Source organism: Mesoplodon bidens (genome assembly GCF_964165515.1).
Source record: "Mesoplodon bidens genome assembly, chromosome: 18".
In the NCBI taxonomy this organism is placed as follows: domain Eukaryota; kingdom Metazoa; phylum Chordata; class Mammalia; order Artiodactyla; family Ziphiidae; genus Mesoplodon; species Mesoplodon bidens.
Window position 1 is genome coordinate 50,775,457 of NC_138175.1, and position 18,139 is coordinate 50,793,595.

Consider the following 18,139-nt stretch of genomic DNA (forward strand, 5'->3'; position numbering starts at 1 on the left):
TGTATATATATATATATATATATATATATATATATATATATATATATATCTGAATCACTTTGCTGTACACCTGATACTAACACAACATTGTAAATCAACTCTACTTCAATATAAAATAAAAAAATTTTTTAATTAAAAAATTTTAAATAATAAAAAAATAAATTAAAGAAAAAAATACAGCTGATGTTTGTAAATTGACCTAATATTCTAAGACTTGCTGAATTATTATGGTGGCTTTTCATAGATATGGGATTTTCTATGTACACAACCATGTCTTATGTGAATAAAGACAATTTCAGTCCTGCAAAATAAATAAATAAATGAATTCAAAACTGTAGTGGTCAGGCTTCCCTGGTGGCGCAGTGGTTGAGAGTCCGCCTGCCGGTGCAGGGGACGTGGCTTCGGGCCCCGGTCCGGGAAGATCTCACATACCGCGGAGCGGCCAGGCCCGTGAGCCATGGCTGCTGAGCCTGAGCGTCCGGAGCCTGTGCTCCACAATGGGAGAGGCCACAACAGTGAGAGGCCCGCGTACCGCAAAAACAAAAACAAAAACAAAAAAAACTGTAGTGGTCAAGTGTGTATTCGCAGGTAGTAAAAATAAAGCAGTAAAAGCATAAAAGAATGAGTCACCTTGGGCTTCCCCGGTGGCGCAGTGGTTAAGAATCCGCCTGCCAATGCAGGGGACACCGGTTTGAGCCCTGGTCCGGGAAGATATCACATGCCGCAGAGCAACAAAGCACGTGTGCCACAACTACTGAGCTTGCGAGCCACAACTACTGAGCCCGCGAGCCACAACTACTGAAGTCCGTGCACCTAGAGCCCCTGCTCCGCAACAAGAGAAGCCACCACAGTGAGAAACCCGCGCACCGCAATGAAGAGTAGCCCCTGCTCACCACAACTAGAGAAAACCTGAGAGCCTCAACAAAGACCCAACGCAGCCAAAAATAAATAAGTAAAATATTAAAAATCTAAAAAAAAAAGAATGAGCTACCTTGAGAGGAGGGAGAAGAGAGAGAGTTCCGATTTGGAAGAGGCCTGAAGAGGCTTCTAAGGAACTGGCAGAACGATTTCTGAGCCTAACTGTTCACAAAATGGAACATTCTATGTCATGCAATTCTCCACATCATGGTCCATAATTTTAAAATATATATTCTTTTTCATCCCACGATTCCACACCTCTCTGTTCCTCAGATGACTTGGTTCTCCAGGGGGCAAAATTCCTGAGGCTGGGGCAGGAGGGTGCGGTGAGAAGCCACAGAAGAGAATTTGGGATGTGAAACACACGATACAATTTGATTTTCCCAGAAGTGAGCGAATGTCCTGTGACCGTGTGACCACAGGAGACCAAAGTGACAAGTTCAGAGGTGGGTAATGTCCAAAGGAGATGCCACAAGCCAACCCTCACTCCCATCTCCCACGGAGCCTGACAGTAAGAGGTCCCGTGTACCCCAGCTGTCACCAGCCAGCCCAGAGCCAGGGCTCCAGGTGACCAGCCCCAGGCTTTCAGATGTAGAAACCCAGCCCGCCCAGGGTTGAGCAGCTGGGAGGCTTCAGTGCAGTGATTCGCTCGCTCCCAGCCTGCGACCTGATTCCACGGGGCAGGAGGGGTAGTGGAGACACGCCCGCCCGGTCCTCACTCTTGTGGGAAAGTGTTGCAGGGCAGGGGTGGCCCCGACTGGGACAGCGGTTGGGGCCAGGGAAGGTGAGTCCACCGGGGCCCCTGTCAAATGAGGAAGGGCCTGGCGTGACCTGCTTTTCCAGGAGCCTGGGGAACTTTCGCATCTGCGTTTTTAAGCTGTGGTGGCTGCAGGGGAGGTTGTGGCCTCGGGCTGGGGAGGCACCGACTTCCAGGGAAAAGGCCAGCTTTTCAGGGAAGGTGGTGTCCCTTCCTCAGAGATAGGCTCTGTGCTCTGCCCTGGGAAGGTGGGCTTGGGAAGGAGGGGGTTCATCCGGGGAGGGTCATCCATCTCAGGGAGTGGTTAGGCTGATGGGTGACACAGGCACCGGCTTCCTCCTGGGTAATTCATAGCTTGCCCTTTAATACTGGGGACAAGACTTAATCTCACTAAGTGCTCCTAGTAAGGTTCAAGCTACACCACTCAGTGAGCTAGTCTGATGGAAGACGCAGGACCCAGAGGGCCAGACCAGGCTTAGAGGGCAAAGCACTTGGCAAGGGCCACAGGGCTGGAAACTGGCAGAGTGGAAGGTAGACCCAGATTCGATTCGTCTCACTCCTTACAAATGAGGATGATGGAGACAACAGTGCTGAAGGCGCTATTGCTAACTCACTGGATCCTCTCAGCCATCACGTTATCATCCCCATGACTCAGAGGGGGAAACTGAGGCCCAGAGAGATCAGATGCCACTCCAAAGCCACTCAGGCAGAGCTGATACTCACACTCAGGTTGTCTGACTCCAAAGCCCATTGTCGTGGATGGGGTCCCCCAGAAAGCAGACACTTACAATTAGGAAGGCAAAATGTTTATGAGAAAAGAGGGTGGGGGAAGCAGAACTGGGGAGGGGGACCATCAGGCCATGATGCCAGCCCCAGGGGGAGCCCCTGAAGCAAAGACTGCCCATGAGAGGAATCCCACAGTAGGTGGAAATGGCCAGAGCTTCCAACCCTGCCTGGCTGTGTCAATGGCCAGAGGCTGCCCAGGAGACCAGGTCCCCAGTTGGCAAGCTGAGGGAGACCAAGTTGAAGGAGACAACTGTTAGCCATCTGCACACCTGGCAGCTGGGCCACAAGTCCTTTCTTAAAAGAGGATCCAAGCAGCATGGCTCTGTGGCAGCCCTCCCATACCCTATATTAATAACAGCAATCATTTGAAAATAACAGCTTCCATTTACTGACAACTTACTCCACGCCAGCCTGTGCCAACGTGTGCTAATTCATTTGACCCTCACAACAATCCTGTAAGACGTGCATTGGTTTTACCCCATTATATAGATGAGTAAACTGAGGCTCAGGGAGGGTAAGTCACTTGCCGAGGGTCACACAGCTGCTAAGTGGCAGAGCTGGGGTTTGAACCCACACAATTAGAGTGAGCCCCATTTACAGATGAGGACACTGAGGCTCAGCATTATACCTCCTGACTGTCCACCATCAGCTCACTGGGACCCCTCTGCCCTACACCTGACCTTCCCAGAACACCACCCCCTCTACCCCCGCCCAAGGCAGATGCTGATATCCACAAACCTCTCCCACCACATCGCCCCTGTCTGATCAAGGCAGTGAATGCCGGGGAGGGTGTCCAGTCTCAAAGCCTGCCTGGAGAGGATGTTGCAATCCTCTGACTCAGCAGAGTGCGTGCAGACCCAGCAAGAGGGAGAAAGGGGAAGATTAAGTCTTGGCCCAAGTCCCAGATGGGCTGATCCTGCCTAGTGCCAGGGATTCCAGTAGCCACCAAGGCCCCAGGGTGGGGAGGAACCAGGAGGTGCAGGGCATGCTCCAGGAAGCGGGCCTGCACTCACCCCTGGGGGTGGGGTGGAGCCTCAGAGAACAGAGCCGCCTGCCAACCCAGGGTGGACTTGCAGCCCAGAGCCCAGATGGGAGGCTGTGTGACCTTGGGCAAGTCCCTTCCCATCCTGCTCACCGTCTCTGTTTTCCTCTGTCTGCAAAATTCACTTGCTCTCCCCAAGCCTCTCTTAAAGCTAACTTGATTCCCTCCTGCTGCAATGTGACCTTCTCTCCGTCGGCTCAACCCTCCCTGGCCTGCAGAAGAGCACTGTAGGAAGAGTGTAGACCCTAGGGCACATGACCTTGCCTCTCCTGTGCCTGAGTTTCCCCATCTAAATCATTTCTTCCCAGGAAGTGTCTAGAATTAGAGCCGAGAGGGAAGGCCTGCGGTCTCTGGGACCAATGACCACCTCTCCCAGGTAAGTGGTGCAGCAACCAGGATGCTGGGGTCACAGAGACCTGGCTTAAAAACATGACTTCCCCTGTCTCTCACATTTCCCTAGGCAGTGACTTCACTCCTTTGTGCCTGTTTCTTTCTCTGTAAAATAGGGATTTTCACTGACTTTTCCTCACAAGGTGTCAAGAGAATGAAGTGGGTCAATTCCTAGTGGGAGCTCAGCTAGACTGAATATGTCCATCTTGTCCTATCTCTGGGTGGAAAACGGTGACAAGAAAGACCTGACCTGGTGGGTGAAGGCAGGCAACGTGGAGACGAGAACAGATATCATTCATTCATTCAGCCATTCATTCTGCACACCTGGTCTCAATCTGCTCAGCAGTCCTGGGAGGCAGAAGCTGTTATCATCCCCAACCATAACGTCACGACAAAGGCACAGAGAGGGAAAGCTACCTATCCAAGGTCACGCAGCCAGCACATGGCAGAGCCAGGGCTCAAACCCATGTCTCTAAGCCCAGCATGTTGAATCCTAATTTCCTCAATGGAATGGGTCCTGCCGTTGACAATTTGGGTTAACTGATAATAATAATAATAATTGTTATTATTCCTATGCCAAGTTATAACAGGAAGAATGGTTATAACAGGAAGAATAACAATGGCCGCTATGTTGTATTGAGCACTTTATAACTCAGGACCTACAGAATGGAAGCGTATTTTCTTGATTTAGTCTGTTTTCTAAATGAGGAAGCTGAGACTCTGTAAGGTTAAATAACTGCTGCAAGTGACAAAGCTAATGGAAGCCCGAGACAGGACTTATACCCAGGCCTCAGTCAGAAGCAAAGAGGAGAAGGCCCAGGAAAGAAGCCAATAGGAACTTAGGGTCTGACCAGCCCAATCTTCTCCTCTTAGGAGAAACTGAGCTCTCCCCACCCCGCCGACCCCACCAAGAGCAAGAAAGCTGTTCCAGGATCACAGCCTTCTAGCTAGGACTTCATTTCCCTCTTGGGACCTTGAACAGGTATAATCGTGGCCCTTCCTCCCCCGGGGACGTTTGGGGAAGGACAAGGGGAGAAGAAACAGTAGGAGGCAGGAGATCTGAACAGGTACAAAGGGTGGCCTGTGTGAGGGAAAGTGGTGAGACACCAGGCAGGACTTCCGGGCCTTCTCTGGGAAGTTTCTGGGACTCATCCAGGGGCCGCCCCTCCCGGTGGGGGACCTCCAGAGCTCAAGGCCCAGAGAGGGGAGACCCTGGCCCTTCCCACCGAGGGCGCAGGGGGCAAGGGGAGAAAGGAGGGGGGAGCCATCCTGGTTCCTCATCCTCCGTTCCCGACACTGGAGGGAGGCAGCTGTGGGAGCTGGGGCTTTCCTGAGCAGCAGAAGATTCTGGGAAATCAGAGACAGCTGCGGGGCGGGGCTGACTCCAGGCCTCCCTTCTCCTCCCTCCCCTCAGTCCCTGCCGGTTCCCCGAGCACGCCGCTCTCCCCTCCGCCACCCTCAGACCCTCTGCAAACCTCCTCTTCCCTCGGATCTTTCATCCTCTAACCGCCCCCCACCCCCACTCTCTCCTCTTCCCTCGGAGCCACTGTCCTCACTTGGTCCTTCGCAGACCTTCCCCCTCTCCCTCAGACCCTCACCTCCTCCCTCAGACTCTCTCCCCTCCCTTAGACAACCGACGTCTCTCTCAGACCTGTCTTTCTCCTTCAGATCCTCCTCCCTCAGACTCTTTTATCCCTCCTCCATCCTCAGACTCAGAACCCCCAGCGCCCTCTCTCTCAGCCCCTCCAAGCCCCTGTGGGCCGAGCGCAGACACCCCCTTGCCCTTATCTGGGCCCACAGCCATTTCTCCACCGGCCGCAAGGGAGCCGGGGAGTGGGAGGGCCTGAGGCAGCCGTGCAGCGCTACTTCCTAGGGTCATCACCTGGACAAGCCCCGCTGCTCCGAGGCCCAGGTGCCCTCTGTACAGCAGGGTTGTGCTCTACATCGCAGTCCTCCCCTGTGTTTGAGAGTCCCGGGAGGTGAGGGCTGGGTAGGCGGGGACCCCAGACTTTCCACCCTAATTCCCTCGCCTTTTCCCTTGTAGCCACAACTCTGCGGGCAGGGGGTGACATCAGCCCCATTTTCCAGAAGAACAAACTGAGTCTCAAGAGAAATGACCTGTCTAAGGTCCACTGTCAACAAGGGGTGGAAGTGGGACTTGAACCCAGGTCTTGGCCCCAGTTGCTCTCCCATTACAGGCGGCCGAGGGGGGAGATCCAGAGAGGCAGAAAGGAGAGAAGGGGGAACAGGGTGAGGCTTGTGTCAGCCCACAGATGCTCCTCACATCCCGGTTAACGATCCACTGGGGTGGGGCCCCAGTCTTGGGCAAAGTCCCTTTCTGAGAACCGGGGGCCCACACCCATTTTCAGGGTCCCAGGAAGGGGAGACGAGGCGCAGCCACAGATCGGGAGACAAAAATATGGGACGGGACTGGAGACAGAGAGAGGGAGGCCAGGGATGGAGATGCAGAGACATGAGGAGACACACAGAACCAGGAGACCCTGTGAGCCGCCTGGACAGACCCGGGGTACAGCACCCATTCCCTCGCCCCCTTAGGTCCCCAAAGCCTTCCGCTCCGCCTCCGGTAACTCCGTGACCGGCACTCAACCCCAGCGACGGCCCCGCCTCCAGGGAAATCCGGGAAAGCCCCGCGCGACTGGGGCCCCTCCCCGGGGCGGGGAGAAGGACGGCCGGGGAGGGGACACGGGAGAAGCCCGCCTCTGCTCTTCCCTCCCCCCCTTACCCCACCCCGCCCAGCCGCCCGCAGCTCCTGCCTGCCTCTGAGTCATGCCCCCAACCAGCCTGGCCTGTTCCCCACCTACCAACCCCGCCCGGGATGGGAGCGGGACGTGGGGCAGAAGGAGAGCCAGGCGGTCCCCGCCTCCTGGGCCCGGGCTTTGGTCGCTGTGACCCTGGTCTTGCGGCCCTGCGGCTCTTGCTATGTCCCCGTCTCCCTCCTCCTTAGTCTCTCACGACCTCCATGCCCCTTTCGCCACGTCTCTTTCTTTCTCCGTGCATCGAGGATTCCCGGAGCACCCACCCTGTGCCCAGCGGCTCCGACTGGGTGCAGGGACCCCGCCGGGAAGAGACGCGTTCACTGCTTCCGGCGCACTCCCCACCGAACACCACCCCCAGCGAAGTTCAGACCCAAAGCTGAGGAGGGACAGGGAGGACGCAGAGATGGGGGCAGGGCAGGCAGAGGGATAGTGCCTGGGCGCCTGCGGAGCGTAGTCCCTGCCCCGGGTGCGTCTTTTCGCTCCCACAAAGGAGGAAACGGCTCACAGAAGGGAAGTGCCTGGTCAAGGTCACCCAGCGAGGAAGTAGGAGTCGGGAATCGAACCCCCGAGTTAGCGACCCCAGGGCCTCAGGGAATTGCCTCCCTGGGGGAGAGGCTGAGAAGCAGACAGCACTCGAGTGACAGAGAGATGGTGAGGGAAGCAAAGAGACGATAGAGACAGAGACACTGAGAACAGAGACACAGAGATAGAGAGACATCTATCCAGACCCGAAAGCCAGAGAGAGAGAGTTACAGACTGAGAGATACAGAGGCCTATAGCCAGAAAGACAAAAACTCGGAGACAGAGCCTGACGCCCGCAGCCGCAGGGGTGGGGACCCCGCAACCCGCGACCCCGCCTTCTTCCTACCCACCCCCCGCCCCCCGCCAAGACCCGGCCGCTCCGGGAGCCACGGGGCTGGGAGGGGGCGGGCGCGGGGCGCGGCGCGGGCGGGGCGCTCAGCAGGCTGCACCGCGGGACGGCGGGAGCGGCGGCGGGTCCAGGAAACCCCTGGGGCGGACGGGTGGCCCCGGGGGGGGCGGGGGCGGGGAGGCGGGCTGTCGGCACCGCCCGGGCCGACAAAAGTCCCTTCAGTTCAGCCGGCAGCAGGGGAAGTCCCGGCGCTCGGCGCAGCCACCCTCCCGTGCCGCCAACCCAGCCGCACTCCGGCCGCCCGCTCGGCCGCCGTCCCCGGCGGCCCCATGCCCCGATGCCCCGCGGGGACCATGGACGAGGGGCCCGTGGACCTGCGTACACGGCCCAAGGCCGCCGGACCCCCAGGCGCCGCGCTGCCGCTCCGCAAGCGCCCTCTGCGCGCGCCCTCCCCGGAGCCCGCCGCCCCCCGCGGCGCTGCGGGCCCCGTCGTCCCCCCGGATCCCCTCCGCGGTGGCTCAGACACGCCAGCGGTGCCTGCGCCCCCCCACGGCCTGGCCCGGCCAGAAGCAATTTACTACCAGGGTGAGTGGCTTCCGCAGGTCATGGCCGGGTGGGGGCCAGGCAATAGGGGGCCTCGGGCAGCTGAGGGACAGAAGCCAAGGTCCCAAGGGCACAGATATGGGGTTCCTGGGGAGCTGGGCGCACAGCCTGAGGTCCCAGGGGTGCAGATATGGGAGCTTCAGGGAGCAGTGCCTTGGGACACAGATATCGGGGTTGTAGGAAGGCTGGGTGTCAGGGGGCCCTGAGGGATAGAGCCCAGGGTCCGAGTGCCACATATAGGGAGCTAGGAGACAGTGCCCAGCAGTACAGAAATGGGTTCTTAGGGAATCAAGCCCCAGGAACACAAAATTATAAACTCTTCAGAACCCAGATATCTAGGGTTATAAGGAATCAGCACTTGGACCCAAGAAACTAGGGTTCTTGGCATCCCGAACTATATGTGGGGTCAAAGGAAGTCAGGGGCACAGAGACTGGGGTTCTAAGGAAACAGATATTAAGGATCCCCAGATGTCAAAATCTCGGGAACCAAGATATCGGGAGACGACGGGAATTAGGAGAACAGCGTTGGAGTTCTGAGCACCCCAATATCTGGGATCACAAGGACCCAAGGAAACCGATCCAGATACCAGGGGTCCTTAAGGAGCCAGCAGGACAGAGATCTGGGGTTCTGAGCACCCAGTTCTGTGTGCTTGCAAGTGATCAGTGTCTTCACTGGGGTCACAAGGTCAGGTGGCCTTAGGGGGCTTGGGCTCAGTCTAAGAATTGGGGGCAGGACTGGGGAGTTCTGGGACTCAAGGGTTTAGAACCAGGAAGAAGGATTCAGGGGTCACCGGGCAGAAGGCCTCAGGGTGTCAAGGCCTGGTATTGGACATGCAAGGACCAGGAAACTTGGGGGTTCAGGAATGGGAGCCCCCAAGGACCAGGAGATGACAGAGAAGGCCAGAATCCATTTTCCCGATCCTGCCTCCGTCCCTGACCTCCAGGAGGGGGTGGCCCCTCCCACAGCTGTGCCCACCTCACGATCTCGGAGTGACCCTCAGAGCTGCAGAGACCCCATGCCTAGTGCCTCCAGACCTTTGCCTAGTTTCTGCACCTTCCACCCCCTCAGAGTACAGCTTCAAGCTGTGCATCAGGAGGCCTGTCACAGCCTTCTCCTTTTTCCCATTCCCCCGATGAGAACCCGGGCCTCAGTTTTCCCCATCTGTGTGATGGGTGGATATGGATTTGCCTGCTACCATGGTCCCTTCCAACAGTTTGATCTGAACATGTTTTTGGCAGCACTCCCTTTCCCCAAACTCTGTACACATTCACCCCACACCCTGCATCCAATGCTTCATCCATCCTTACTTCCCTCAGCCACAAATTCACTCAGCAAGCAGACCCTGAGGTCCCCCTGCTGAGTGATGATGGGGGTTCAGTCCTTAAGGGACTCTCTGCCTAGTGGGAGATGGGGCATCAGACACAAGTAAAGATGTGACAATGAGAGTGTCCAGGGCTGGGGCGGGAAGCTGCGGGAGCCCAGAGGAGGGATACCGTAGAGGAGTTTGTCTTGCGCCTTGAGGACTCAGTAGGAGATGCAAAAGGGACCTGGGAAAAGGGGCAGGTGACACGCAGTAGCGAAGGCCGGGAGGTGGGGGGTGGGTTGAAGACCTGTGGGCTTGGTCTCACGCATGTGCTTTCTCTGCCCAGGACCTTTACTGTCCCTGTACCCCACCCCGACAATGGGCTCCCCCTTTCCTCTGCTGAACCTGCCTACACCCCTGTACCCCATGATGTGCTCCATGGAACACCCCCTGTCGGCTGACATCGCCATGGCCACCCATGCGGACGAGGACGGAGACACGTGAGTGACAGTCCCCCATTCATGGAGGGCAGTAGGGAGTGGGGAGACCACCCTTCCACCCACATCACCCACCCACCACAGCACAGGGGCACTCAGCGTGGGCTTTCAAGTTACCTGCACCTGAGTTAGAACCCTGTCTCCACCGCTGTCTGTGTGACTCTGAGCAAGCCCCTTTCCCTCTCTGGGCCTCAGTTTCTTCTTCTGAAAAATTGGGCACCCTGAGAGCAGTTACCTCCCAGGATTGTTTTTGGAGCTGTGGGCTTCAAATGTTTTATCAAAATCCCCAAATGAGGAAGACATCTCACTGACCGATTTATTATATGAACTATACATGTTAATCTCCTAGCACTGAGCCTCGCAGATTGCCTGTTCAATATGTATTAATTACTGGTATTATTATCGTTATTGCTTTTTACTAAGCCCAGCACATACACGCACATATAAACTTGAAATAAAAATTGCACAGAACAGGGCTTCCCTGGTGGCACAGTGGTTGAGAGTCCGCCTGCAGGGGACACGGGTTCGTGCCCCGGTCTGGGAAGATCCCACATGCTGCGGAGCGGCTGGGCCTATGAGCCATGGCCACTGAGCCTGCGCGTCCGGAGCCTGTGCTCCGCAACGGGAGAGGCCACAACAGTGAGAGGCCCACGTACCGCAAAAAAAAAAAAAAAAAAAAAAAATTTTCACAGAACAAAGCAACACTCACCCTTACGACTTGGGATCTACTTTGGGATTTTCTATTCCAGTCTTGTGTCATTGTTTCCTGGTCATAGCCCACTAAATTAATTTGACGAGCCCTTAAGTTGACTTCCCAAATCTCATGGTTTTATCATCTGCCGTTTGAGGGACATGCTTCTGAGCAGCATGAAGCTGCTGAGAAATCCTGCATGGGACGGCCTAGCACATAGTAAGCACTCGATATACTTGACCACCATGGTTATTGTTATTCTATCGACCTCGGTTTGAATCTCAGCTGGCCACTTTCTCACCCCTCTCTACCTCAGTTTCCCCCTGTAAAAACAGGAAGCATAAGATGAGGGTCTCTGTGAGGCAGAAGTGAAATGATTTCTATAAAGCGATTATCTGGGAATGGGTTTGGGGACTGGACACCACAGGTGGAGATGGGATGGACAAGCCTATTTCTACAAGGAAAGGGAGGGCCTCCACCACTGGCTCCTGGGTGACTTCACATCCTCGAGCCTCAGTTTCCCTATCTGGAAATCCGGGCTCATAATCACAATTAGGATTCAGTGCAGTGATGTACATACATACAGTGCATAGAACGGGGGGGTGGGGCACACAGTAGGTGCTCAGTACATGGGAGTGGCTTTTGGTTGGTTGAACAGAGCTCTCAGGGTTGTCGTGGACTTATCCTTGTGAACCCAAGCAGGAGAAAGTGCCTGAGATATACATATACAGGGCTCGCTAAAGCTAGTTCCTGCCCAGTCTGGGTACGATGTCTGGGGTCATCAGTGAAATAGATTTAATTTGTATCTGTCCCCAGGGGTGATTCGTTTGCAGCCTGTGAAAGCAGGGTGCACCAGAGGCGACCTGGCACACCAGTCTCCAGCCCCACGCCCCAGCCGCCCTCCCCGCCCTCCCCGCTCTCCCCCAAAGCAAACACTTCTGCCTCAGCTGCCTGTTGGGGGAAATCCCTTCCCGCAGAACCTGACCGCAGCCCAGCTGCTCTGCCTCCCCCACGTCAGCACCCGTCACTCGCAGCCTCCCCCTCCTGGCGCTCCCTCTAACCTTAACCCCTTCCGCTGGGGCCGAGACTTTACCGGAATGGGCAGCAGGCGCAGGCCAGGCAGGGGCGGGGGAGGGGGGACACGCTAGGTCTGGGTCCCCAGAGCAGCGAAGCTATGGTTGGGAGGCTGGACTTCTAGGGATTCAGGGGAGTAAGATCTCAGGGCATTCGGACAACCTCCCCACCCCCCTGCCACCAAGAAGTCAGGAGGCACTGGGGAGATGGAAGTCTGGGTCTCCATGAGAGGGGGGAACGCGTTCTGAGTCCCAGGGAGCAGAGGTTGGGGGACTGCATTCCGTGACCCCGGAGCGGGGAAGGAGCAGCGGGCAGGGTATCTTGGGGATCTAGAACTCGGAGGGAAGGGGAAAGTCCGTATCCGCAAAGCGTTAGGGCACCGTATTCCCGGGTCCCAAGAGATCTTGGGGATGGATGCCAAGATGTGGGGGTTAGGGAGCCAGCTGGAGTCGGAGCCCTGGAGGGTGGAGTTCCAGAGGGGTCCCCTGGCTGGAGAAGTTGGGGCCCTTACCCCCAGGGTAACTAGATCGTTTTGGATTAGGCTCCCCTCTCCGCCCTATTCGAGGATGGAAGTTGGGGTGTCCGGGTGGCCGGGGTAGATCCCCGACGGGACAGGCTTCCCTCCCCCGGGAGCAGGAAGCCGAGCCCCGCCCAGCAGACCTGTTACTGGAAGTCCGAGGGCTGGGCCGCCCCTCCCGTCCCCACTTCCTCCAGCCCCGCCCCACCCCCTGCGGCCCGCGCGTTTATGGGAACTCAGGCCTGGACGGTTTCTCTGAAATAATTTTCTCCCTCTGCCCTCACTTAACCCCTCCCGCCCCGAAGGGGGCCCAGGCCGGGCGTCCTGGGAGATGCAGGGAGGGGAGGGATCCCTTCCCAAGGGGGCCCTGGCCCAGGTCCGACCCCTCCCCCAAGATTTCTGTTTAAATTTGGCTTTCTCGGCTCAGGATCCAGGTTCAGCGTTACACCTGCATAATCTCCTACTGGGAGATGGGCGTTCTTGTAGGCTATACTTTATGGAGGAGAAACCCGAGGCCGTAAAGGGCCACCTAGCCGCACAGCTAGAGAGACTTGTAACGCAATTTGCAACCCTGGCCCACTCAGCCCCGGCAGAGCCCCCAGGGCTGCAGGATTTCTCTGCCTCCAGTACCTAGGGAGCTGGATTCTGCATGCAGATTCCATAGTTGGGAGAACCGCTGTTCACCCCTCTTAGCCACGCTCTGGTTTGTCAGCAAGCAGTGGTGGGTGAGAAAGAAGTTGCTCTAGAAAATGGCCTTTAAAGAAAGGTTGTAGGGACTGTGTACCTCCAGTCAGCCTTGTGCCCTCAGCGCTAATGTCCCCCACCCCATACAGTCGTCCCAGATTGCTCTCCGCTCTAAATGGCTTTTCCAGGTTGGGGGCCCTGGGAAGGGGCAGGACGTTTATTGAAAAGTGTTATCCAGATCAATGCCTACCGAGATGGAGGAAGCAGGACTGGGCACAGGGAGAATTTGAGCTGCTACGTAGTTTCATCAGGGCCTCAGTTATCCCACAGGGAATATTGCAGCTGGAGTGGCCTTCAGAGTTGGGGCCAGAAGCCCAGGCCTTCGACGCCCACACGGACCAGTCACTGGATGCCATTGGGTGGCATCTACCCACCTCACCCCCATGACCTGGGCAAGCAGCTCTTTTCAGCGGAGGGTAATTCCCAGAGAGAGCCGAGAGCTGACAACCTTCCCAGAAGCTGAGGGAATGAGTCCTTCAGTCCAGAAGGGGGGGGACCTGGATTGCGCAGTCCAGCTTCCCAAACAGTGACTAGTTTGTCCCACCTCCCTTCTGGGCAAAACTTCCTCCACATACATACCCTTGGGATGGAGGCTGACCGTGATCTCCAGTCACCACTGATGGAGACCTTGATGGTATCGAGTTCATCCCCACCCATTCCACAGATGAGAAAACTGTGGCCTTGAGCGGGGTGGGAATATGGTTACCAGCTTCAAGGACGGCCAGGGATCGTTGAGAGGGACTCCTCTATTCAGAGCGTGTTTGTGGAGCACCTGCTCAGCACCAGCCACTGTCCTAGGCACTGGGCAGTGATGGAAGCGCACCAAACGCTCTACCCTGGTGGAGTTGACATTCTATCTGGGGAGATTCAGACAGGAAACAAGTAAAGTGTACCACATCAGGTGATGAACTGGAGGAAAATAAAGCCGAGGGTGGGGGAGGGAGCCGCTGCTGTACCATTTTAGCAGAGGCCCAAATGAGGGGAGCTAGCTCTGCAGGTATGGGGGGAAGACTCTTCCCAGCAGAGAGAACAGCCAGTGCAAAGGCCTAGGAGGCAAGCATGCTTGGTATGTTTGAGGAACACCAAGGAGACTAGTGGCCAGAGTGGGCTGAGAAGAATGGACAGAGATGATATCAAAAGGAATTGAGGGGCTTCCCTGGTGGCGCAGTGGTTGAGAGTCCGCCTGCCGATGCAGGGAACACGGGTTCGTGCCCCGGTCCGGGAAGATCCCACATGCCGCGGAGCGGCTGGGCCCGTGAGCCATGGCCGCTGAGCCTGCGTGTCCGGAGCCTGTGCTCCGCAACGGGAGAGGCCACAACAGTGAGAGGCATGTGTACTGCAAAAAAAAAAAAAAAAAAAAAAATGGAATTGAAGAGCAGGAGGCAAGATCACACAGGGCCTGTGGGCCACGGTGAGGACTTTACTCTGAGGATTCTGTGCAGAAAAGGGGCATGACCTGACTTAAGTTCTAAAAGGGTCCCTCTAGCTGCTATGTGAGGGACAGACAGTAGAGCAGGATGGAAGCAGGGAGGCCAGCGAGGAGGGGACAGTCCAGGAGAGGAGATGGTGGTGCCTGACAGGATGGAGTGGGGGTGGGGAGCAGTGGTTGGATTCTAGAGACACTTCTAAAGTATCCTGCACATTTTGGAGTTAGCACTGCTAAGAGTATGGGGGTTAGAGGTGACCAGCCTCTAATGCCTGTGATCCTCCACCCCCAGGCCACTCCACATTGCGGTGGTGCAGGGCAATCTGCCAGCTGTGCATCGGCTAGTCAACCTCTTCCAGCATGGCGGCCGGGAGCTGGATATCTACAACAACCTCCGGCAGGTGAGGCTGGGGGCCTGGGGGCCTGGATCTAATGGAACAGGGGTTTGGGAACCCGGACTCCTGTTTCCTACGGGAAGAAGAGCTGGGGGCCCTGACTCTTGAATCTGAGGGAGGAGGTGCTCCAGATTTCTGGTTCCTGCCTAAGACTACAGCTGGGGGTCAGGACTTGGGAATTCTGAGGAAGGCAGGACTGGGACGCAGGGCAGGGAACGGGTCCCTCACAGTCTCTGTTCCCCAGACACCGCTACACCTGGCTGTGATCACCACTTTGCCGTCTGTGGTCCGGCTCCTGGTGATGGCCGGTGCCAGCCCCATGGCACTGGACCGCCACGGCCAGACGGCAGCCCACCTAGCTTGCGAGCACCGCAGCCCGGCCTGCCTGCGGGCCCTGCTGGACAGCGCGGCCGGGGGCACCATGGACCTGGAGGCCCGCAATTACGACGGTGAGCATCTACCCGGGCGCGGGGTGGGGCTGTCCGGCAGGACCTGGAGTCCTTCTGAGGCTGCAAAGCCCCAGGCCCAGGTTTAACTGAGTCTCCCTCTCCTTCAGGGCTCACCGCCCTGCACGTGGCCGTGAACACCGAGTGCCAAGAAGCGGTGCTGCTCTTGCTGGAGCACGGCGCGGACATCGACGCGGTGGTGAGCGCGATTGGGCCGGGGGAGGGGCCAAGAGGAGCAGAGAGGGGCGGGGCCAACGGGGCGAGGCTTGGGTGGGAGAGATCCCGAATGGGTGGGGTGGGGCTTGAAGAATCTAAGGGGATTGAGATGCTGGACCAAGCGGTTAGGATGCGGGCCGCCGGCTGTTTGGGCAGTGCTAGGAGACGCTTAAAACCTTCCCTCCCTGCCGCAGGACATTAAGAGTGGCCGCTCCCCACTCATCCACGCCGTGGAAAACAACAGCCTTAGCATGGTGCAGCTGCTGCTACAGGTGGGTAAGGCCCCTGCTCGTGGACTCTCGCCCACCCTTTCCTCAGACACCAACCGGCTGTCGCCCCATCCCCGCTACCGACGCCGCCTTCCAGTTCTGGCTCTTGCTCTTGCTGCGCTTCCAGCCCCGACCTTTCCTTCTAGGCCTCGTTCTGTCAACCCTAGGACTTTACCCCTCCAGGCTACGAACTAGTCCCGGGTCTTCTCCCATCCCTCCTCCGGCCCCAAAAGGTCCCAGGCCCCAACCACCTAGAGTCTTGCTGATCCTGCCTTCCGGCTTTGGCCCTGTCCCCGCGCTGTCCTTCCGCCCCGACTCCGTCCAGGATCAGGCCCAGACTCTGGACCCTTCCCTTCTCTGGCTCCGCCCCTTCTTTGGCCGGGGCTGCCGAGTCCAGCTCCGGTTGATTCGGCGCCGCCCCTCCAATCCCGCTCTGTCCCGCCTTTGTTTCCAACTTCTACCCTTCTATCACCCAACCCCGATCTGGCCCCGCCCCAGGTTGTGATTCCCACCCTCACGCCCGGCCCCGCCCCTCGCTGTGGCCCCGCCCCCTGGGTTCCGCCCCCCTCCACCGGGACCTGGCGGTGGTCCTGACCCGCGCCTCCCCGCCCGCAGCACGGTGCCAACGTGAACGCGCAAATGTACTCGGGCAGCTCGGCGCTGCACTCGGCGTCAGGCCGCGGGCTCCTCCCGCTCGTGCGCACGCTGGTCCGCAGCGGCGCAGACAGCGGCCTCAAGAACTGCCACAACGACACGCCGCTCATGGTGGCCCGCAGCCGCCGGGTGAGTGAGTGTGCGCGCTGGTGGCGGCGGGGGTTACAGGGGTTGCAGGGGTGTCTGCCCGAGCGCCGGTCCGCGCGGATGTGACAAGTGAGTGGGCACGTGCGTGCAAGGGGATGCGGCGGTGGGCGTGTGCGCGTCTGTGCCAGGGCGCGGAGGCGAGTCGGTGAGCCTGAGGGCGTGGGTGTGAGTTCTAGACAAAGGAGTGACTGAGGCACAAAGAAAGGAAGTGACTTGTCCCCCTGCACGTACTGAGAAAGAGGCGGTGCTCCCTGAGCTAGGAGACCCCGTGAGCTAGGAGAGATGGAGAGAGGCAGGGCTGTGTGGGCAGGGGTGGCCTGGTGATGACACCACCCCCCCATCCCCCGACAGGTCATCGACATCCTGAGAGGGAAGGCCACACGGGCTGCTCCTGCATGCCAGCCAGAACCCTCCCCTGACCGGAGTGCCACCACCTCCCCTGAGAGCAGCAGCCGCCTCAGCTCCAATGGTGAGAAACCGGCTTCCAACTTCCAGCAGCCCAGCTCCGCCCTCCCTCAGAGCCCAGGAGTGGGGGTCCCCAGCCCCCTTCTCCCTGGATCCAGCCTCTCGCTGCCCTCACCCCTCCTCTCTCTTCTCTTCCCACAGGTCTTCTGTCAGCATCACCACCCTCCTCGCCCTCCCAGTCTCCCCCCAAGGACCCCCCTGGATTCCCCATGGTTCCCCCCAGTTTTTTCCTTCCTGCCTCATCTCCACCGACCTTCCTGCCCTATGCCGGGGTCCTCCGAGCCCCTGGCCGGCCGGTGCCCCCCTCCCCAGCTCCAGGAGGTAGCTGAGAGGGATGGGGGGGCAGATCTCGGACTCATGAGGAGGGACCTCGCTGCCCTACGGGGTCTCAGCCCTCCCGGAAACTGTGAAGATCTCTCTCTGCCCCCCCCAATCTTCTGGACCAGGATTTGCACAGAGGCACATATATTTACCTGTAACCGCCCCCCTCTTCTCAGCATGGATATTCCCCCATCTCGTCCCCACCCCCAGCCCGGGACTCTTACCCTATTATTCTCAGGCACCAGTCTCCCATCTGGAACTTCACCCAATCGTTCATTTCCTTCTCCTCTCCCAGAGCTGGTGGAACCAAGGAACAGCCCTCCCCTCTGGCCTTGACCCAGTTCAGTAAGGAGGGAGAGATGGGCTGTAGCCAGGCACTGATATCAATGTAAATTATTAGGCTTTTTGGTTGGATTTCTTTTGTAATAAACTATTTTTGTACCATATCCGTGGCTTTGCTAGGCCTCTTTCATGAGGAGGTCTGGAGAAAGTGTGTTTGTGTGTGTGCCCACCTGAGTGCTGTATCCAGCTGATTCTATGTGAGTCTCAGACTGACAGTGACATGTGTGGGTGACTCTAGGACTTACGGTGTGTTGTAAATGTTCTGTCATTGTGTCACTGTGCCTTTGTTTCTGGGGACGACGTGAAGTGTGACATCTTTCCAGAGGACCCTGTTGGATTCCATAGTGCATGTGTGTGTATGTATGCTTCTGAAGGATTCTGCGGTTTGTGGGTCCCTGTGGAACCACAGCTGACTGTTGCGTACCTGTGGTAAACTGTTGATGCCAGTTGCCTCTGGGTCTCCGTGCGTGTAGCATTTGTGAGTGTT

At 57.6% G+C, this 18,139-nt stretch overlaps 1 protein-coding gene across 1 annotated transcript; it reads left to right on the top strand.

The window, feature by feature from the left end:
* The first annotated feature begins 7,667 nt into the window (after positions 1-7,667).
* Positions 7,668-17,756, top strand: BCL3 (BCL3 transcription coactivator). The gene is made up of 9 exons (XM_081216929.1): positions 7,668-8,126; positions 9,795-9,948; positions 14,690-14,798; positions 15,037-15,241; positions 15,349-15,437; positions 15,649-15,726; positions 16,339-16,506; positions 16,876-16,993; positions 17,131-17,756. The coding sequence occupies exons 1-9, from the start codon at positions 7,871-7,873 to the stop codon at positions 17,316-17,318; spliced, it is 1,365 nt and encodes a 454-aa protein (XP_081073055.1). The 5' UTR covers positions 7,668-7,870; the 3' UTR covers positions 17,319-17,756.
* The last annotated feature ends 383 nt before the right edge of the window (positions 17,757-18,139 follow it).